The sequence below is a fragment of the Mastigoproctus giganteus genome, chromosome 10 (genome assembly GCF_048544385.1).
Source record: "Mastigoproctus giganteus isolate SK-2022 chromosome 10, ASM4854438v1, whole genome shotgun sequence".
Classification (NCBI taxonomy): Eukaryota; Metazoa; Arthropoda; class Arachnida; order Uropygi; family Thelyphonidae; genus Mastigoproctus; species Mastigoproctus giganteus.
In genome coordinates, this window is record NC_143584.1 from 68,651,043 (window position 1) to 68,675,171 (window position 24,129).

The 24,129-nt window shown below is 38.2% G+C and overlaps 1 protein-coding gene across 3 annotated transcripts in view; it reads right to left on the reverse strand.

Moving 5' to 3' along the window:
- Window positions 1–24,129, reverse strand: part of LOC150079071 (putative ATP-dependent RNA helicase DHX35) — a 427,459-nt gene that overhangs the window by 361,258 nt on the left and 42,072 nt on the right. For all 3 annotated transcript variants that reach the window (XM_090383587.1, XM_090383586.1, XM_090383585.1), the window contains exon 2: window positions 22,168–22,292. In XM_090383587.1, the coding sequence (XP_090239713.1) occupies window positions 22,168–22,292 (125 nt within the window). The remainder of the gene's footprint in view (window positions 1–22,167; window positions 22,293–24,129) is intronic.

Here is a 24,129-nt window from a genome sequence, read left to right on the forward strand (position 1 = left end):
TGAAAAATCTGAACCAAGAGCTAGCTCAGATAACATGGAACCTCAGAAAATCGGGACTTTGCTGTACGTTGATTTTTGTAAAGATTTTGACACTTCCACAGGTAGGACTGCTGTACAAATTCATCACTGCAATCTTTCATGTGCATAAAGCACAGCATAAAGGGATGGTTCAGTGTCAGAAGACAAAGGGTGGATATAAATTGGCACTGCTCTTCTTGGATTAATGTTATTAGTGACATCCCTTGAGATTCAGTGCTGGGCCCTTTACTGTTTTCGCTATTTATTAAAATTATTGATGAAAGCATACAAAGCTCCAGGTCTCAGTTTGCAGATGATACACACATTGACCGGGTGTTCAATGATAAGAATAAATGCCATACTACTGCAACAAGACTTAGAAAACATCTCACCCCAAATGGGCTGAGAAGTTGAAATTGAGATAAAACATTGATAAAAGCAAGGTACTGCATACGAACAAAGTAATCCTAGAATATCATACCAATTGCTAACATGCTCAAGGCAATAAAAAACAAAAGAGACCTAAGGATAACTGTACAATCTGACATGCAGGTTTCTGAGTGGTTCAAACAGGCTGCTAGGACAGCTCATGCGGTTCTGTCAATGATATATAGAAATTTTGCCAGAAAGGACAAGAAAGTAATTATTCCATTGTAAAATGCTATGGTTAGGCTGCATCTTGATTACTACATACAATAGGTGGTAGGCGGTAGATGACTCTCATCAACCGGTGTAATATCACCACTTTGCTTATTGCAGGCTTGAAGTGGTGGAACCCATGTTTAGTCACCAGAGCTACGTTCCAGTCAACCTTTCCCCATCTCTTCCATCATGCAGTTGTTGATGTTGTGGGGGTTTTATAGCACATAAGCTACATTGGCTATAATGCGCCTCCATCATGCAGTATGACTGCTGACTTTTGAAGTTATGATGAGCATCACAGTGAGATCCAATCTTCCTTACATTTCGAGGTTACAGCTCTAAAACAGTATTCGCAGGCCAGCCGCTAGTTAGTACACAAGACCGAACCTACTGGTAACTTTTTAGGAGGCTTCCGGATCAGCTAGTGTATAATCTTGCTACCTCAACTCTGCCAGATATTGACTGGAGGCAGTCCAAGTAGTGTGTATGCAGGGGGCATTGTCGAGGCCACGTTATGTCCAGGATGTGGGTATATTCTTACCATGTGTACGCCATATCCAAAAATTTCATTACTTCATACAGCATATCCCTCACTTTTTTTTACTATTAAATTCACCATGAATTGTCAAACTAATAGAGTAAGCTTATCTGCGAAAAGATCTAAAGCTCCCAAACACTTCCAAGTTCATTTCACAAATATACGTGGTCTCAATTCTAATTTGAACGATGCTCTTTTCCACTTGCAGTCTGCCAAACCCCATGTACTTTTTCTGACAGAATCTCAGATTTCGGTTGATTCAACTACTGCTCATCTCAGTTGCCCAAATTATTCGCTGTATGATTCCTTTCGCCTCAAAGGCGGTACTTGTGCATATGTCTGTTCCGATATTCCCTTTCAAAGATTTGGTAATTTGAAATCTCCTCTTTTTGATCTTCTCTGGCTTAAAATCTCTCTACCTCATTCTGTCCAATTCATCTGTTGTCTCTACCGTTCTCCCAACTCCACTAATCACTTGGAGCTCTTTGCTTAATCTCTTTGCAACTTGACTTTCTCCAGTCCAACTTTCGTAACAGTGAGGTAATTTTTCTTGGTGATTTTAACGTTCACAACTCCAGCTGGCTACCGTTTTCTAGTCACACCGACCCAGCTAGTCGAGATGCTAAGGCTTTTGCAATTACTAATGACCTTGCACAGATTGTTCATTTATCTACAAGAATACTGGACAATACTAACCTTGCAGCCAACACGATCTTTTTCTCACAAACAACCCTTCTAAGTACACGGTCAAAGTGAGTGGTCCTTCAGGCACCTCAGATGAAATTGGTGACTGTCTCTTCTCCAATGGAACCTTTATCTCATAGCTATTCCCGACCTTGTATTGTTTGGCATTACAAGAATGCAAAATGGGATGACCTGCGCGATTTCTTTTCTTCTTTTCCTTCGTCGGATTACTGTTTCAAAACTTCTGATGTCAACGTTTCCTCAGATCATGTCAGTCAAATTATTCTTGTAGGAATTGAACTTTAAAATCTCATCCTTTATCTAAACCTTGATTTTCCAATAAATGTGCTAAGGCTGTTCAAGAGAAGAAAGGTGAATATTGTAATTGGCTTGTTTCCAAATCTTCAGTTTCATTTTCTGCCTACACCAAAGCTCACAACAATTGTAAAACAGTTATTAATCAGTCCAAACTAGATTTTGAACAAGCTAAGAGTAGAAAACTTGCTTCTTGCCCTAATGGTAGCCGAGCATTCTGGTCTCTAGCCAAAGCTACTGGCAGCAACTTTTGCCCATCTCTGCTCTCAACTCTGTCAAAACCAGATGGTTCTGTTGTCACTTCAGATAAGGATAAAGCTGACCTGCTAGCATCCAATTTTTCTTCCAACTCATGTATTAATGATCTTGGTAAAACACCTCCCACCATTCCCAATATGCTCCACATTCAATGCCTCCTGTGGTTTTCCGTCAAAAGGATGTCAGAAGGATTTTGACGAACCTTGATGCTAAGAAAGCTCCAGGTCCTGATGGTATTTCGCCACTTGTTCTCAAAACCTGTGCTCCTGAAATTACTCCTGTTCTTTGCCACCTTTTTTTCACTTTTTTATTCCAAAGGTGTTTTTCTTTCTGCTTGGATATTTTCTCATATCCAGCCAGTTCCTAAAAAGGGTGACAAATCCCTCCCATCTAATTATCATCCCATTGCAATTACTTCTACTCTTTCTAAAGTAATGGAGAAATCAATTAACCACCAACTCTTAAATTACCTAGAAACCTTCCATGTGATCAACGATCACCAGTATGGATTCTGTCAGTGTTGATCCACTGGTGATATTCTGGCTTATGTTACCCATTTATGGACAAATTCAATGGAAAAGTTTGGTGAAACACAAGCAGTTGCTCTTGACATGTCAAAGGCTTTTGATCATGTTTGGCATAAAGGTCTGCTAAACAAGTTTCCATCTTATGGTTTGCCAACAGTTTATTGTAATTGGTTATCCAGTTTTCTCTCTGATCGCTTACTGAGGGTGATGGTAGATGGCTCTCTGTCCTCTAACTTTTCCACTAATGCTGGTGTCCCCCAAGGTTCAGTTCTTTCCCCCACTCTTTTCCTCTTGTATATTAATGACTGGAAATCCTATCCATAGTTTTGCCGATGATAACACATTGCATCACACTTTCCATTTTGAGACTAAAACTGCACCCAAATTGCAAATGACCCAAACTGCACCTGTGGCGAAAGTGAAGACTGGGCACACATTCTCTATGAATGTATAATATATGACATCCCCAGAACAGAGCTAATAGCACAGATTGGTCCCCTTCCCAGGGGAGAAGAACATCTCTTCATCATAGAAGAGCAAAATTATAAAGCTTTTACATCTTTCACACAGAAAGTTTTCGAAATGCGCAGAGCAATGCAAAGAATGGCAATTCAGCCCCCCAGCAATTAAACAATAATCAATAGTAAAATTGCCCAAGTTTCCCACCACGCCCAGATGATGACTTAAAAACTGTTAGGATAGCAGTATTCTGCACCCTGACAGAAACCTGACATAACAAAACTCCCCATGACTACCATGCCATGTGTAGGAACCTGGGGCCCCAAACCAATGTAGGGGAGGGGGATGGGAATGCATGCAGAGAAAGTGAATGGGAATGAGCAGAAGAGCAAATGTAATTGGCCGAAAGAATACAAAGTTAAAAATAACTTACATTACTTTATATATACTGTACCAACAAACATTTACAAACCACATAAACACTATCACTGCATTCTCCCCTGGCCTGCAAAAAAAAAAAAAAAACCTTGCAGCTAGGCCTGCACCACAACTGAAGAATAACAGTAAGTTGCGGTGCCCAGAGAGTGCAGTGCAGAAAGAAAGAGTCGAATAAATGAGATGAGAGCGAGAAGAATGAATAAAAGTGTAAGCGTGAGAGAAAAGAACACAAACCACAAATGCTAATGCTAAGTTAAGTACACACTAACCCTGGTTTTAATTAATATTTAAATTTACGCTACCCATCATTGCATCCCCTCCTGGTGTGTGAGAAAAAGATGAATGAGTTGAGTGAAATAAAAAAAATAATAATAATAATAATAATAAATAAATAAAAAAAAAAAAAAAAAAGAATGCAAGTAGAGTGAGAATGCACATTACGAATGAAGTAAATGTGTGTGTCTCCCCCCCCTCACCTGGTAAGTTCCCCACTGCCAGCTAACATATCCCACCCCCAGAGCGGGATGGGCAGCTGGACCTTCATACCGGATTCGACACTCCTTGGACATGACACCGACGAAGACTCTGCGGCTTTGCTGTCAACACGCCATTGGCGATCCGAACTGGGTACTCTAACCTGGTTCCCTTTAAAACCCCATCCCCAGGCAGGGAATGGAAGAGACGGATCTCTGTCTCCTCTCCTCCCTGCCTATCCCCCATATTTCGCCTGGTGGGGCTCGTCTCCACTGACCTCTTTGGGGATGCCTACTCTATCCGTCCCTATTCTTCTATCTATTTCCCCCCCCCTCTCTCACTAAATCGACCGAGTACACCCCTTAACAATGCCGCCAAATTATAACACCAATGTTCTACCGGCTTTGTGCAAATCTCTAAGATATCTAACACTATCAGCTTTTATCTAGCGTTACATGTCTAAATTTAATAACATCAAAATTTTGCCCGACCTATTTGGCCTTTAACACATCTCTTTAGTGTTCAACCCTAACCAGCGATTTCCAAACAGCAATCCCATTAAGCATTAATGTCAAATGCATAAACTTTTTTTTTTTTTTTTTAATAGGCCCTAGCCACTGAAATCCCAGGAAACTAGGTGGCAGGACCTGCCAGAGCAAATTGTTGTGATACTGGATACACCCGGCTAGCCTCCACGTGGCAGGGTATGGGCAACGTCGGGCCCCACTAGGGGCCTGGCGGCCAATAAGCCGGATAAACAATGGGCACAACATATCACACTGCACAGACACGACCCACACACTTTCAAGTCTCTGGCTTGACAGTGTACTGTCCTCGATACAGCGAAACACACGCGGAGATGGGAGAAATCCCAGGTGCCGTCTGACACGAACATACCTTATTTCCATTTTGAGAAACCTTGCCCTGCTCAATCAGCTTCAACTTCTCGAATATCTGCTACCAGTACCTTAAATGCCGATCTCCAGGTAATTCTCCTGTGGGGCAAACAACCTAATTGATTTCAATCCTTCTAAAACTCAGTCCTGTTTTATATCTCGCAAAAAGTGCAAGATATAAGACAGGACGAGATATGTGCTTATCTTTGGTGACAGTCCAATTTCTAGGCAAAATGATATATCTCTTTTGGGGATTACCCTGACTTCTAATCTCTCTTGGCACAAGCACATTACAAATATTGCTTCCTCTGCATCTAAAATACTTGGTTTTTTCTTTCGCTCTCGGCATTACTTTTCTTCTAAACAGCTGTTCACTCTGTACAAATCGCAAATCCGCCATACCATGGACTATTGTTCTCACATCTGGGGCAGTGTCCCCAAAACCTCTCTCAGGCTTTTAAATTCCATTCAGAAGAGGGCAGTTAGGTTAATTAATGATTCCTCTCTAACAGAGTCTCTCCACTCGCTGTCTCATAGATGTACTGTTTCTGCTGTATGCCTTTTTCACAGATACTTCCATGGGCACTGTTCTTCTGAATTGGCTTCTATAATTCCCGCTCTCTCTTTCAAAACAGTCCGAACACGTGCTGTCATCAGTCAACATCCATTTACTGTCCAAACTCACAGAACCATTGAAGTTTAACAGTGACAAATGTAAAGTACTACATATGGGAAACAGCAACCCCAGAGCAACGTATCAACTCTGTGGTACTACACTGACAGTGGTAGAGAATGAAAGGGACCTGGGAGTAGTTGTGCAGGCAGATATGAAGTTTTCTGAGCAGTGCAGACGGGCTGCAAGAGTAGCTCATGGTGTATTGTCGATGATATATAGGAATTTTTCTAGCAGGGATAAGGAGGTGATTATTCCCTTGTATAAGGCAATAGAGTATTGTATACAGGTCTGGAGGCCTCATTTCAAGAAGGATGTAGAGATGCTGGAACGAGTACAGAGAAGGGCAACAAGATTAGTGAATGGAACAAAGGGGTGCTCTTACGAAGAAAGGCTTAAGTTTTGCAAATTACAGTGTCTGGAGACTAGGCACCTGCGAGGTGATCTGATAGAGGTGTATAAAGCTTTGAATGGTTTGAGCATGCTCAATGCTGATGGGATTCTTCCTCTTGCTCAGAATAATCACCTGAGAGGGCATAAATTCAAATTGAGAAAAGACAGATGTAGGATAGACGTGAGGAAATTTGCCTTTAGCCAGTGGGTGGTTGGTTGGGGGAATAAACTTCCATCCCTTGTCGTGGAAGTTGATAGCCTAAATAAGTTTAAGGCTCAGCTGGACAGGTATTTCGAACGAACAGAGGGGTGAAGTGGAAGTGGTTATTTTTTGTTTATTTATTTATTTTTTTTTTATTTTTTTTATTTTTTATTTTTTTTTGGCTGATGCTGCATAAGCTTGCTTTCTTGCATCAAATGCCTCTACTAATGCCAATGCTAACCAACTTTTCATCTTCCTTGTTTATTCATTCAACTGCCGTTTTCTGGAACAAACCTTCCTTCTTACATATTTCCTGAAAATTAAAGTCTACAGAAGTTCAAGTTTAATGTCAACAAATATCTTCTTTCATCTTCTCAAAATTCAATCGAAGCACAATTCTAAGTACTATAGGTTCTAATACCTCTCGTGTTTGGGGTTTTCATAAAAAAAAACAAAGAAAACAACCAATGTAAAGAAGTGCAACAAGGTTATTCATTGGTAAAAGGATCATACCAAGAAAAATGAGTTTTGTGAACTGCATCACCTGGAGAGTATTCAACTGCAAGGGGACTCAAATGATGTGGTTAGCTCTTAAAATTTATTGAATAAACTAAATGATGATGGTATTATTACTCTTTTTCTAACACAATGATTTAAAATTTAAGGAGACTTAAATTTATATTGAAAAAGGATGACTATAGGGCATTTGTGTGAAATGCTTTCAGCAGTAATTGTTTGTTGGAACAAACTTCAATCTAGTGTTGCGGAAGTTGGTAGTTTAAATAAATTTAAATTGCCCACTTTCACATGGATGTAGAAGATGGATTAAACAAATTACAGGTGACCTCCGCTTAATGCTGATAATGCGTTCAGGAAAAACAGAGCAGTAAGTGAATCTGCGATAAGCGAGCGCCGCATTCCCATAAGGTAACATATGTATTTGTGAGTTGCGGTCGATGCCATAGGATATTTCCTAATCAATAATAAACAGTAGTGAAAAGATGCACAAATGTCGGTCAAAATATTTGTACATATAAAATATTCTGCATTACATACGTATATAATTATATGGTAACTACTTACGTATCAAAATTAAACTTTAAAATCATGAATTTAATTGATCTAAATTGATTTAATTTAATTGATGAATTAATTATGAAAAATGTGTCGATTTTGGGTTGAACTTTGGCCCTCTTCCAAATAAACTAAAAGGAGTATTAATTTTAAATCCCCCGCAGTTTAATTACCACCCAACAATAAAGTCACCAGATCCTTTGCCGCTTTGAAACCTGGCATGTTTTTTGCTTCTTTCAATATGAAACTTCTTTTAGGCATTCGTTTCCACAAAAGTCCTGCTTCATCTATGTTATAAACTTGCTGAGAAGTATAACACACAATAGCCCTCTTCAATAATTTTAACAAGTTCTTTTTTTAAAGTTTCGGCTCCTTGATCTGCACTTTCGGCTTCTCCCTAGATTTTAAATCTATTCAACCAACCCTTACTAGTTTTAAATGGTTCCAATTTTTTTTTTTTCTAGGTAAGTTTTCTTCAGATCATCAAATAGGTTAATCTCTCTCTCTCTCTCTCTCTCTCTCTCTCTCTCTTTTTTTTTTTTTTTTAATAATATTTAATTTAACTGAATTCTGCATTGGATATTATCTTCAATAAAATTAGTTAGTCTTTCCATTTCAATCCTAATAGCCAGCCTAGTCCTAGTTGCTTGCAGTGGAACAGCTATCTTTCCCACTGCTAAAATTAATTCTTTATTTTTCTTTATAATTATTCTTACAGTTAAACTCGCGAGTCCTAAATTATGGCACACATCTGCTTGTCTTTGACCGGATCGATTCGCTTCAAAATGTCTAATTTAATTTTCAAATTCAGTAGTATTTTTCTTACATTTATAGTCTTCGTACTGCGCCCAGACGTTGTTGCTTTTTCATTCTTATCGGCCATTATTAACTCTTCGAAAATGTAACTGCGTTGGTTGCATTAATTATGATACAATGTTCAAGTAAACCGTCCGTTACGCACAATGTCTAATACTGTATTGAGTGATACTTCGGATAAATGCATATAACGCAAATATTACAAGCAATGTACTTGATCATTTTTTAAAATGTTGATCTCGGAACTACGTAACAAGTCACTGTACTGCAATTAAATTAGCACGAGAGAGAATTTCACTGAGCATGGGAATATTTCTCAAGTCGGCATGGGAAACATTTTAACCGTATTTTTATATTCATTTTCAAGCTATCGACTCCATCAAATGAAACGATTTCGTTAAATAAGCCAAAAATGCAATCTGTAAAACAGCGTTATAGTGATCTGTGATAGCGTTATAGTCAGATATGGGTTATAATATAAGAACAGCGTTATAGCAAATCAGCATAAAGCGAACCACATTATAACGGGGATAGACAGATAAGGTGGGGGGGGTTTTTTGGTTTTTTTTGCTGTATAAGCATGCTTCCTTGTATAATTTTTTACCATAACTAATACTAATACATTAGTCTACAGCAGTGTTTCCCAACGTGGGTCCCACGCCCCACATGGGGGAAATTTGATTGTTCAGGGGTGCAATTCAAAAATTGCTCGTCTAGAGTTTAAAACAACCGCCTACTATGATTTAACTTGTACAAAAGAAGAATTGTTGGTATCTCAATTTGAAATAAGCATTTTAAATGTTGTACTTTCTATAGAGCCGCACTTGAAAGTTTGGAGTAATATCAACTACAGTTTGCTCGGAGAGTATTACTTACTATGCCTAGTGAAGGAATCGTACGTACTGTATTAGACGATTGCTTATGGCATGCGCAATGCACAAGCAAAGTGGTTGTCTACTGTAGCCTACCGCAAACTCTGCATGTTATATGAAATAGGTAATTCCTTTTATACAAGCGTTCATTTGGGTGTCGTGACTGTACTCATTTGGGCGTTGTGACTTTAATCTGAGATTGCCAAACCTATTTGGATAGGTTTGGCAATCCAGCTGTCCACGATCAACGGTCACCTTTTTGTCTTTTATGCCAACAATGCTTGACCAACGAATCAATGAAGCAAGGTCGTCTTGAGGCGCATTTGAAGGTGAAACATAATGCTCATGTAAATTTAGATTTAAATTACTTTCAAACTTTAAAGAAGAATTTTGAAAAAAGAGCAACATTAAAGTCTCTGTTTATTGCTCATACTGCAACTGTCAATCGTACTCTTGAGGCTAGTTATGAAATTTCTTTACTCATTGCTAAATCTGGGAAAAATCATACTATAGGAGAGAATTTAATCAAACCATCAATATCAGCATTTCTTAAAACAGTTTGTTTGTTATTTGGTTTTTAGGAGCATTAGCAACTAAGGCCATATTGCTCCGGGGATATGCGGTGGTCATTCCCTGACCTTTCCGCATCCTCCGTATTTGGTGGTGACGGGCTCAAACCCCGGTCTAATCAAGAAGCATGTGCTACGCACTGCTGCTCCTTCCCACCTGACTGGAGGTGCCCTCTTAAAACAGTTCTGGAAAAAGATGACAAAGACGTGAAAGCTATGCCACTCAATAACAATACTGTTAGCAGAAGAACAGATGAAATGAGTGAAGATATTGAAATACAACTTGTTGGAAAGCTGAAAACAAGAAAATTCTCAGTGCAAATGTATGAATCAACTTTGAGAGACAGTGAAGCCGTACTGATAACTTATGTAAGATATATGATAAAGGTAATTTTGCTGAAGAAATGTTATTCTGTAAATCATTAGAGAGCACCACTACCTCCAAAGATATATATAATAAGCTAAAAAATTACTTAGATGACAATAATATACCAATGAAAAATATAACATCTTGTGCTGCAGATGGTGCTCCTAATATGATGGGCAAGAAAAATGGCTGCTTAAAATTGATGAAAGATGAGAATCCAGAAATGCTTCTTGTGCATTGTGTTATTCATAGGGAAAACTTGGTAGCTAAAAATATTTCGCCTGTTCTTAATGAAGTTCTAAAATCAGTTATAAAGTGTGTCAATGCTATTAAAGCTAATGCCAAATGTGAGCATCTCTTCAAGCTTTTTTGTGAAGAACAAAATGCAGACCATGTGAAACTTTTACTTCACACTGAAGTAAGGTGGCTCTCAAAAGGGAACTGCTTGAAAAGATTTATGGAACTATTTGATACTCTTAGTGACTTTTTAAGTGACAAACCTGAAATGAAGCATCTGTTAACGGTCGATGGTAAAACATTTGGGAGTTATTTAGCCGATATCTTTGAAAAACTAAATATATTAAATAAACAACTTCAAGGAACAAATAAAACTCTTGTCGATGCAAAAGCGAGGATATTTGGTTTAATTACATTTATTGAATTATGTCAAAAACATATTTGTAACAAAAATTTTGAACAGTTTCGTTGGCTGCAAAAATGTGAAGTGACTGATACCGCTGTACTTGTTATTGTCGATCATCTGAAAATTCTGTCCGCTGATTTAAAAGAAAGGTTTTCTGATTTAAAACAAATTGATTTTCCAACCTGGATGATGCAACCAATGTTAGTGGATTTGTCTGATGTATCAATGCAGTACCAAGAAGAACTCTCAGAAATGCAAAATGATGAGTCAGTTAAAACTTTATTCAATAGAAAAGGAGCGATAGCATGGCTTTGTGATGAAACAGAAATTAAATACCCAAATTCAACCAACTTTGCAAGAGAGCTATTGTTACCTTTTCCATCTTCATATTTAGCTGAATGTGGATTTAGTGCCATAAATGATTTGTTACTAAAGAAAAGAAATTGACTGGATATCATAAAACGGGGAGACTTGAGACTGAAGCTGACTAAATTGGAGCCCAATATAAAAGGCAAATCTCTCTGTGGCAAGCATCAAGCACAAGGGTCTCACTAAATTTAGTGCACTCATCTAGAAGTGACTTCACATGGAATGTTGAAATTATTAAACAATTAAATAATAATTACTAAAAATTAAAATATTATAGAAAAATCTTTCATATAAATTATTTTGTACTTGAATTTTAGTTGTCTATTATATGTTTTGAAAATTTACTTACTGTTTTTTCTTAATAATTTCCTAATGATTTCTTCCTAAAACCTAAGTCTTGTGTCCTGAACAAGTTGTAATTAGGCTTCATTTAGGGAATAATTCAATTTTTGAATATAAAAAATATTGTATATGTTACATAGGGGGCATCAGAATTTTAGAAAGACTTAGGGGAGCATGGTAAAAAAAAGGTTGGGAAACACCGGTCTACAGGATGAGCTCCCTTGGACTGAAAAAGTGCTAATGTTTTCTCCAACACATAAGGGATGATCTAAACAGGTGATAGAAACCTATAGCTTGGTGAGATTTGCATCTGCCAAGGAATCTATGTTTAAGGAGACAATACAAAGCCACCTAATTAAATAAACTCTTAAAGAAATATGTGTGTTTAGCAGAAGAGAGGTCATGACTAACCAATTTGGTTAATGCTATGATAAAATAGATCACAAGACAGTTGCAGTTATAAATAATGACTGATTAGCATTAATATTAGCAGAGGCATATGATTCAAGAAATCAAACTTATATGGCATCTGCAAAAAAAAAAAAAAAGCACCCTCCCATTTCACCCATCCATTCACTCCAAATGCTTGTCTAGTTCTACCTTGAACTTATTTAAGTTTTCAACCTCCACTACAACAGACGGAAGTTTGCTCCAACTATCAACCACCCGCTAGCAAAAGGCAAATTTCTGCACATCTATTCTACAATTGTCTTTCCTCAATTTCAATTTATGTCCTCTCAGGTGAGTAAGCTGAGCAAGAGGAAGAATCTTATCAGTATTGAGCTTGCTCAAACCATTCAAGGCCTTATACAACTCAATTAGATCACCTTGCAGGTACCTAGTCTCCAGATGCTGCAATTTGCAGAACTTAAGTCTTTCTTGGTAAGAGCAACCCTTTGTTCTACTCACAATCTTGTTGCCTTTCTCTGTACTCATTCCAGCAGCTGTACATCCTTCTTCAAATGAGGCCTCCAGACCTGTATGCAGTTTTCAAGGTAATACACTCAGGGAAGTGGAGAGTGAAAGAAACCTGGGGGTAATGCAGTAAGATATGAAGAACAAGGGAACAATTGTCTCCATTAGCATTAGTTGAGGCAATCCATGCAAGAAAGTGAGCATATGCAACATCAGCAAAAAAAAAAAAAAAAAAACTCCCATTTCACCCATCTATTCACTCCAAATGCCTGTCCACCTCAGCCTTAAATTTATTTAAGCTATCAACTTCAACAACAACAGATGGAAGTCTGTTCCAGCAATCCACTATCTGCTGGCTAAAGGCAATTTTCCGCATGTATATTATACAATCTATTCTAGATCACCTTGCATGTGCCTAGTCTCCAGGCGCTGCAATTTGCAGAACTTAAGCCTATATTGGTAAGAGTACCCCTTTGTTCTCCTCACCAATCTTGTTGCCCTTCTTTCTACTCATTCTGGCAACTCTACATCCTTCTAAAATGAGGCCTCCATACCTGTACACACAGCGCAAGGTGTGGAATGACCACTGCCTTGTACAATGGGATAACCACCTTCATGTCCCTGATAGCAAAATTCCTATATATCATTGACAAGATTCCATGACCTGCTCTGGCAGTCTGTCTGTATTGCTCAGCAAACTTCACATCTAACAGCACAATTACCCCCAGGTATTTTTCACTCTCCACTTCCCTGAGTGTAGTACCACACAGTTAGTACGTTTCTCTTGAGTTACGGTTTCCCATATGCAGTATTTTGCATTTGTCACTGTTAAATTTCAGTTGTCACTTCTCAGCCCATTTGCCCAACTTATCTAGATCCAGTTGTAACAGCATATTGTCGTTACTGTATCATCTTTTGTATCAACCTTTGTATCATCTGCAAACTTGGACATTAAGCCTGATAAACCTTCATCAATATCATTAATGAATATACAAAACAACAAAGGGCCCCAGTACCAAACCATGGGGAACTCCACTAATAACATTACTCCACAAAGTCCACTGACTGCCACTCTGTGTCATCTCCCACTCAACCATCCCTTTATCCATACTGCTCCAATTTTTACAGCATTCTTCTTTATCCCTGTTGCAAAATTTCTGTAGCTCATGGTGTCTTGTCAATGATGTCAGGCTGTTTGCACTGCTAAAAAAACTTCATATCTAACTACACAATTACCCCCAGGTCCTTTTCATTCTCTGCTACCCTGAGTGTAGTACCACACAGTTGGTACATTACTCTAGTGTTACTGCAACCCATATGCAGTACTTTACATTTGTCAAACTTCAGTTGCCACCTCTCAACCCATCTGCTCAACTTTTCTAGATCCTATTGCAGTAGTATGCTATCATACTACTGCATACTACTGCAGTAGTATGCTATCATTACTGTCATAAAAACCCTGCCAACCTTCATATATATCAATGACATATATATCTTCATATATATCTGCAAAATTAGACATTAACCCTGATATACCTGCATCGATATCACTGATAAATACAGAAAACATTAGCCGTAAACACGGCTGGAACCATTTTTACAGCCCCAGCTAAAAGAGAAGTTTTTCTTAAATTTTTACCATTTTATTGACTAAATTGGAATATTAATTTATTTTCTAGAAGTAGCTTTAGATTCCTAGTTATGATACTTAGTTTATTTTGAATTTAGAAAGATATTTTGTGGGTTATTACTTAGTATCGGTAAAGTTGTATAGTTCAAAACTTGCCGCCATTGTGTTTTTTTGTTTTGTTTTTTAGGAGCATTAGCAACTAAGGCCATATTGCTCCAGGATATGCGGTGGTCATTCCCTGACCTTTCTGCATCCTCCGTATTTGGTGGTGACGGGCTCGAACCCCGGTCTAATCAAGAAGCGTATGCTACGCACTGCTGCTCCTTCCCACCTGGCTACGGAGGCGCCGCCATTGTGTAGTATCGGTACGGAATAGCATTACATATATCACAAATTGATAATGAAAGGCATAAGGCAAAACTAGATAGCTCGATACACAGCACTGTAGTAGGAATCTGTTAGCTTAGTATAGTATTAGCAATTAATCAATTAAATTTATAAATCCTTTTAATTTTTATCGTATTTTAACAGAAATCATGCTCAAGATTAGAGCAGCAAAGCAACTTGTGCAAAGTACTGAAAGTGCTGTGGTTCTTGGGAGAACCATAGAGGATGATTCTTCAATGCATCACAGTCTAAAAAAATTTTCAAAATGCGATTTGTTTACAGATGTCTCTCGAACAGGACAAGATCTAGCCATGAGAATGTCTTTGGGTGTGCTAGGAAGGTGCAGAGAATGCAAAGAAATTAGGTGCTAATTCCAAAGAAATTAGTTGCAAATAGAAGCCCATCAGCATTCTGATGGGCTTCTATGAGAGCTTGAAGAGTCGGATGGATGCCTTCGAAGGAATTAAAATGGGGGCCCATCAAGTTCTCAGCTACCCAAATCAATGCCAAAGCACACTCTTATGCACCAGGCAACACAGCAGCAACCTTCAGAGCAGAATGCACTGGTCCCACAGGAGCTAATTATTGTTGGTGACTCAACTGTCAGGGAAACGGAAAATATATAATGCAAAAACGATAGGTGGAATAGGACCAGGGTATGTCTACCAGGAGTAAAAGTTGATGACATTGTAGAGCAGATATTATCTTTTAAGGGGAAAAAAGGTGATATCGTTATACACGTTGGCACTAATGACATTAAGTGTAGTTGATCTGCAGATTTACTAAGCAACTACAGGTCAATGCTGAAAAAAAGTCATGAGTTAGGGTTAAATTTGAGTGTCTGCAATCCTGCCCAGACAAGATAGGAGGGAATATATGATGAGAGCCTTGTCAATCAATTTGGCCCTGAAGAGACTGTGCAGGGCTTATGGGATAGAATTTTTCTCAGCTCTGTCTGTGCTTGTTAACAGGAGAAATTGCTTCTACTGGGATGGGATACACTTAAATAGAAAGGGTGCAAGAATATTTGCTGATGCTATCGAGGCAATGTTAGGTGGGTCAGAAAACTGCTAGCTTTGGGGGGGGGATTCACAGACTAATAGGTTAACAGTAGCTGCTGGCAGAGGTGGAAATGATTCTTGCACTGCTTCTATTGGAATGGCAGCCGAGAAAGCCAGTTCCTGGGGATTTTGGGAACTGCTGGGGGTCATGAAACAAGTAAATAAATGGGCTGTGTTAGAGTAAGTAAGAGTAAGAACAGGTGCATGTATACTTGCATGAATGCCAATGCTAGGAGTATAGTAAATAAATCTGATGAATTTGAAGTACTGCTAAACACATCCAAGACAGATATTGTTGGGATATCAGAGACGTGGTGCCACTCAGATATAAGGGATGCAGAATTGGAATTTGGAGAGTACAATGTGTACAGAAAGGAGAGACAGGACTGGAAGGGAGGAGGGGTTATGCTTAGTTAAGAAACACAAAATCCAAGGAAGTGCATCCAGTTGACATAGATGGACAGTGTAATGTTGAGTCAGTTTGATGTGACATAAGCACAGGGAAAGCAAAAATAGGAGTTTGTAAAAAAAGTAGGAGTTTGTTATAGACCTACTGACAACAATGAGTACAATGAACAATTATACAGAGAAATAGAGTGCACCACTAAATCAGAGTGTCTTATAATGGGGGATTTTAGCTTCCCAGATATAGACAAGAACTTGAGTCACTCGCACACTAGCAAGACATTGTGTATTTATTTGATGATTTTTTTTTTCTACAACAGCATGTTAGAGAGGCAACAAGAGGGTTAGAGAGGCAACAAGAGGGAGTAACACTCTTGACCTGATTATCATCAGTGATTATTCCTGCATTAAGAATTTACAGATAAAGGAACCACTAGGTTGCAGTGATCACAGTGTACTGATATGAGATTTACTTAAAGATGTAACTACCATCAGGGGTAAAGGAAAAGGTTTTTTTCTTTCATAAAGGCAACTACAGTGGTCTCAAGGATTTTTTAGGTTCTATAAAGTGGAACCAACTGATGATATTATGAACAGCAAATTCTAAATGGGAACAATTCAAGGAAGTAATTTTGGAAGCTACTAGGCTCTTTTTTCCAACTAAGAAACTGCTCTAGGTTTCGGCCCAAATGGATGTCAGATGAACTAATGAGACTCATGGCAGAGAAGAAAAATGGATGGGATGCACATAAATTGTCAGGCAACACAGAAGCATATGATAGATACAAGCTAGTCTATAATCAAGTCACAAAGGAGGTAAGGAAAGCAAAGGTAGATTATGAAAAATCTTTGGCAAAGTATGCAAAGAAAAACAGCAAAGACTTCTTTACTTATATAAAAAAAGAAGGGGATGAATCACATTGGTCCACTTGATATCAATGGTTTGACTCTAGATGATCATTCTCAGATAGCCGCTGAACTAAATTAGAATTTTGCACCTAAATTCACACATGAGGAGTTATTCAAGGAGGGGAGAGCCAGATGTTTATCAAACTAACAGAGAGTTAAATAATTTTGTAATAACTGAGAGCAAAGTGGAGGAGAAATTGTTGAAGCTAAACATAAGAAAGGCACCTGGGGTAGATGGGATCTATCCAGTTATATTAAAGGGGGTAGCACAGGAAGTAAGCAAACCCTTCGCCATAATTATGAGAGCATCCTTGGACTCGGGGGAAGTCCCCATGGACTGGAGAAGTGCAAATGTGACCCCAATTCACAAAGGAGGATCAAAGGCTGACAAGTAATTATAGACCTGTGAGTTTAACTTCTGTTCCAGGAAAATTAATGGAGGCACTGGTTAAAGAAGCACTGCAGGATCATCTAGACAAGACAGCAGTGATAATTCGGATACAGCATAGGTTTGTCAACGGGAAGTCTTGTCTGACCAATTTGATTGGATACTATGATGTGGTCACAAAGGAATTGGATGCAAAAAATAATTTTGATATCATATACTTGGATTTCAGGAAAGCTTTTAATACTGTTGCACATGGAAGACTACTGTACAAATTGTAGCAGTATGGCATTAAGGGCAAGTTGCTACAGTGGAAAAAAGTATGGTTGAATGGGAGAAGACAGAGACTAGTAATCAATGGGTACTGCTCTACATTGACTAATGTTATTAGTCCATGTAGTCCATTGTTGTTTTGTATATTTATCAATGATTTATCATATTGATGAAGGTATATCAAGCTTAATGTCAAAGTTTGCAGATGATAGAAAGATTGGCAGGGTTGTTAATAACAGTAATGAAAGTATGCTGCTGCAACACAATCTGGAAAAGTTGGGCAGATGGGCTGAGAAGTGGCAACTGAAGTTTAACAGGCACAAATGCAAAGTACTGCATATGGGTAGCAGTAACCCCAGAGAAATGTACCAACTATGTGGTGTCATGCTCAGGACAGTGGAGAATGAAAGAGACTGGGGAGTCAGATATGAAGTTCAAGGACAGTGCAGACAAGCTGCCAGAGTAGGTCACTGGGTCTTGTCAATGATAAACAGGAATTTTGTGAGCAGGGATCAGAAGGTGATTATCCCCTTGTATAGGGCAATGGTCAGGCCACACCTTGAGTACTGCATACAGGTGTGGAAGCCTCATTTTAGGAAGGATGTAGAGTTGCTATAATGAGTACAGATAAGGGCAACAAGACTGGTGAAGAAAACAACGGGGTGTTCTTATGAGGAAAGGCTTAATATCTGCAAATTGCAACTTCTGGAGACTAGGCACCTGCGAGATAATCTGATTGAGGTGTATAAGGCCTTCAATGGATTGAGAAGGCTCAATGCTGATGGGATTCTTCCTCTTGCTCAGATTACAAACCTGAGGGGACATAAACTCAAACTGAGGAAAGACAGTTGTAGAATAAATGTGCGGTAGTTTGCCTTTAGTCAGCGGGTTGCTAGAACAACCTTCCATCTGTTGTTGTTGTGGAAGTTGGTAGCTTAAATAAATTCAAGGCAGAACTAGACACTCATTTGGAATGAATGGATCAGTGAAATGGGAAGTGATTTTTTTTTTTGCTCATGCTGTATAAGCTTGCTTTCTTGCATAATGTGCCTCTACTAATGCGAATGCTAACATTAGGCCCAGCACCAAATACTGAAGGACTAATGTTATTAGTGACTTCACTAATAACATTAGTCCGCATAAAGCAGTGTCCACTGGTTACCACTCTGTCTTCTCCCACTCAACCATCCTTTTATCCATTGCACCAACTTGCCTTTAATGCCATACTGCTTCAATTTGCACAGTACTTTTCCACGTAAAACAGTATCAAAAGCTTTCCTAAAATCCAAGTAAATGATATCAAAATTATTTTTTGCATCCAGTTCCTTTGTGACCACATCATATTATAATTATCAAATTTGTCAGACAAAACTTACTCTTAACTAATCCACTGTGTCTGAACTATAACTGCAGTCTTGTCTAAATGATCCTGCAGTCCTCCTTTAACCATTAACCCCATTATTTTCCCTGGAACAGAAATTAAACTAACAGGTCTGTCATTACTTGTGTCACCCTTTTATCCCGCTTTGTGAATATGGAACACATTTGCACATCTCCAGTCCATGGGGACCTCCCCTTTTTGCATGGAAACTTTCATAATTATGGTTGACGGTTTGCTTACTTCCTTTGCTGTCTCTTTTATTATAACTGGATAAATCCCCTCCACTTCCAGGTGCCTATTTTATGTTCAATTTCAACAATTTCTCCTCCACTTTGCTCTCAGTTATTACAGAATCATTTAGCTTCCTGCTAGAGTTTGATAAGCTTCTGGCCTCCACTTCCCTACAGACTTCCTCATGCCTAAATGCTACCTCAGCAGGTTCATCAACAATCGAACCATCGATATAAAGTGGATCAATCTGATTCATCCCCTTCCTTCTAGAGTTTACATAAGTAAAAGAAGTCTTTGCTGTTTTTCTTTGCATCCTTTGCCAAAGATTTCTCATAATCTGCCTTTGCTTGCATAACCTCCTTTGTCACTTGATTACAGACTAACTTATATCTACCATAGTCTTCTGTGTCACCTGATAATTTATATGCATCCATGCATTTTTCTTCTCTGCCACGAGTCTCATTAGTTCATTTGACATCCATTTAGGTCTAAACTTTGAACAGTATTTCTTAGTTGGGACAAAAAGCCTAGAAGCTTCCACAATTAATTCCTTGAATGCTTCCCATTTAGAATTTGCTGTTGGTAACATCATCACTTGATCCCATTGTAAGAATTTAAAAACTGTCTGAGACTATGGTAGTCAACCTTACAAAAGCAAAAACTCTTCCCTTTTTCCTAAATCAGCACACTGTGATCACTAGCACCTATTGGTTCCTTTATCTGCAGATTCTTAATGCATGAATAATCACTGCTGATAATCAGATCAAAAGTATTACTCCCTCTAGTTACCTCTCGAACATGCTGCTGTACAAAACAATCATCCAATAAATTCACAAAAGCCTTGGTAGTGTGCGAGTCAACAACCCACAATTTCCAGTCAACATCTGTGAAGTTAAAATCTCCCATTATAAGACAATTTGATTTACTGGCCCACTCTATTTCTCTGTACAGTTGTTCTTTGTACTCATCAGAGTCATTAGGCCTATAACATACTTCTACTCTCAAATTTGCTTTCCCAGTGCTTAAGTGCGACATATGTGTCACACCAAACTGACTCAACATTGCACTGTCCACCGATGTCAGTCGGATGCACTTCCTCAGATTTCATATTTCGTAACTAACAGCATTACCCCTTATCCCTTTCTATCCTTTCTTTACACATTGTAACATCATCACTTGATCCCATTGTAAGAATCCCAAATTCCAATTCTGAATTCCTTATCTCTGTGTGATACCACGTCTCTGATATCCCAACAATATATCTGCCTTTGATGTCTTCACCAGCAATGGTCAGGCCACACCTTAAGTACTGCGTACAGGTGTGAAAGCCTCATTTTAGGAAGGAGGTAGAGTTGATAAAACAAGTACAGAGAAGGGCAACAAGACTGGTGAAGGAAACAAAGAGGTGCTCTTATGAAGAAAGGCTTAAGATCTGCAAATTGCAGCTTCTGGAGTTGCATTTCATAATAGATTTCAGTAAAGCTTTCAATATGGACATCCATGAGAGGTACTGTATAAGCTGAAGCAAAGTGTGTTATACAGTAAATCCTTTGATGTATCAGGTAGTGGCTAAATAACAGAAAATGGAGGTAGTGGCTAAATAACAGAAAATGGAGGTAGTCGAATGGACTTTCTTCAGGGTGAACTAACATAGCAAATTGGGTCCTAAAATTTTCAGAGCTCTTGTTTCTAATCTTCCTTAATGCTAATGATGGGATAACAGAGGAAAAGCTACCAAAGTCTGCTGATGATTTAAAGATTATGACAATGGTTACTGACGAAGACCACAAAGATACATGTAACAACTCCAAAATAATTTGGCCAGTTACAACATCATTCAAAAAACAGAAGGTGCACCCAGGTTTTAACTAAGGTTACAACTGTGCTAAATATATGGTCTTGTCTTCGAGAAACAAAAACACAAAAGTAACTTACATAGTGGAAGAGGAATTAGTGGTTCTGAATGAAAATGACTCAAGGTTTCCTACACGTTTAGACTTGAAGTTTACTATGCAATGTAAATAAGCAAATAAGCAGCTGCGAAAACATATGATTTTTATTAATAATTAATCACACCAGTAATATACTTTTGCAAGTTGGAATAAAGATTAAATATATTTCTTATATATTTAAAATAACTAAATGCAACAAGGCATAATATGTTAAGAGTAAGAGTTTAATATCTATATAATATCGGTGTAGATACACCAAAGATAACTCTTAAGAAACTATGATGTTAGTGTGGGAGGCATCATTTGCTTTGTATCTCATATTGTGCTCTTCCTTCACAATGAGTTTCCATGGTATTGCACTACCTCGAATAAGTAACGCTTCACTAATAGAGAAGACTATTGTTACTTATTCTCAGTGAGTACCACCAACCAGATGGCACCGTTTCAAAGCTATTGACCTATCATCAGTGGGTGGGCAGGTACCCTTGTACTGCAGACAATCTATGGTGTATCTACACCGATATTATATAGATATTTCTTATATAAGATTATGGTAAGACCACACCTGGAATAGCATAATCATGTACAAGGCTGCACCTAAAAAAAGAGAAAAAAAAGAAAAACAGTTCTAGGGATGTTCCAAGAAAGAGAGGATGAAGGAAAGGTTGTGGGGTAGAGGGAGTCCATTCTTAACGAATAGAAATAAGAATCAGGATCCACAGAGGTAAAATATGAAGTTTATCTTTAAGCAGCAAGTCACAGATCATTTTAATAAACTACCTCTTAATATAGCCAAGGCAGAGAGTTTGGTAAAGGTCAAAATTGAAATGGGTATCCACTTTTTTTTGCAACTGAAAAAAAATGAGCCATTAGGGAAAGCTTTTTTTTATATATAATATTCAACAAAGTATTAAAACCCTTGACACATTATACCAATGTTTTAACTCAAAATCTGTTAAACCTTTATATCTCTAAACAAAGAAATCTGATTTAAACACCTCTTCTATTTACTTAACTGGTCTAAGTAAATAAAAGATGTATATAAAATGAAGACATACAGAAAAGATACCTTAAATATAGGAAGCTGCTGACGCTGTTGTCCAAGAGATAATGATGTATAAGGATTATATACAAAAGATGAGTGTTCTGTACTATCTTCTTTCCGTTCTTCTGTTATACCAAATTCTTCTGAGGCTATATAAAATTTTCAGAACTAAAATCAAAACAGACAAAAACAGCAACATTTTTAAATTTAAAATATATTTAGATATTTTTAAATTTAAAAGTCCTTAAAATGATTTTTTTTCAAATATCTTTAACTTTTGATTATTATTATTTTATGTAAACCCTAAACATGAGAGGTATTAGAACCTATAGTACTTAGTACAGTGCTTGGGTTGGAGGTTGAGAAGATGAAATAAGATATTTGTTGACATTGGACTTGAACTTCTGTAGACTGTAATTTTCAGGAAATACGTATGAAGGAAGGTTGTTCCAGAAAATGGCAGTTGAATGAATAAAGGAGGAAGATGAAAAGTTGGTTCTGTGAGTTTGAAGTTGGACAGTAAATGGATGTTGGCTGGTGGCGGCACGTGTTCGGCCTGTTTTGAAAGAGAGAGAGGGAATTATAGAAGCCAATTCGGAAGAACAGTACCCATGGAAGTATCTGTAGAAGAGGCATGCAGCAGAAACAGTACGTCTATGAGACAGCGAGTGGAGAGACTCTGTTAGAGATGAATCATTAATTAATCTAACTGCCCTCTTCTGAACAGAATCAAGAAGCCTGAGAGAGACGTTTTGGGGGCACCACCCCAGTTGTGGGAACAATATTCCATGGTAGGGCGGATTTGCAATTTGTAAAGAGTGAATAATATATCTGAATGGTGGGAGGTCTTTTACCAAGATCATTAATATATGTTTGAAAGAAAAATGGGATGCTAGAAGGTCAGCTTTATCCTTGGCTGAAGTGACAACAAAACCATCTGGTTTGGACAGAGGTAGGAGCGGAGATGGGCAAAAAATTCGGTTAATAGCTTTGGCAAGAGACCAGAATGCTCGACTACCATTGGGGCAAGAAGCAAGTTTTCTACTCTCAGCCTGTTCAAAATCTAGTTTGGACTGATTAATAACTGCTTTACAATTGTTGCGAGCTTTGGTATAGGCAGAAAATGAAACTGAAGAATTAGAAACAAGTCAGTTACGATATACAATGTTCTTCTCTTGAATAGCCTTAGCACATTTATTGGAAAACTAAAGTTTAGATAAAGAACGAGATTTTAAAGTGGAGTGTGGGATAAAGGATTCCATTCCTGCAAGAATAATTTCACTGACATGATCTGAGCAAACGTTGACATTAGAAGTTTTGAAACAGTAATCCGACCAAGGAAAAGAAGAAAACAAATTTTGCAGGTCATCCCATTTTGCATTCTTGTAATGCCAAACAATACGAGGTTGGGAATAGCCATGAGATAAAGGCTCCATTGGAGAAGAGACAATCACCAAGTTGTGAACTGAGGTGCCTAAAGGACCTCTCACTGCAACTGTATACTTAGAAGAGTTGTTTGTGAGAAAAAGATCAAGCATGTTGGCTGTATGGTTAGGATTGTCCGGTATTCTTGTAGGTAAATGAACAATCTGTGCAAGGTCATTAGTAATTGCAAAAGCCTTGGCATCTCGACCAGCTGGGTCGGTGTGACTAGAAAACGGACGCAAGCTGGAGTTGTGAACATTAAAATCACCAAGGAAAATTACCTCACTGTTAGGAAAGTTGGACTGGAGAAAGTCAAGTTGCAAAGAGAGGTAGTCAAAAAGTTCCAAGTGATTAATGGAGTTCGGAGAACAGTAGAGACAACAAATGGATTTGACACGGTGAGGTAGAGAGATTTTAAGCCAGAGAAGATCTACAAGAGGAGCTTCCAAATTACCAAGTCTCTACAGCGAATATCGGAACGGACATATGCACAAGTACCACCTTTGAGGCAAAAGGAATCATACAGCAAATAATTTGGGCAACTGAGATGAGCAGTAGTTG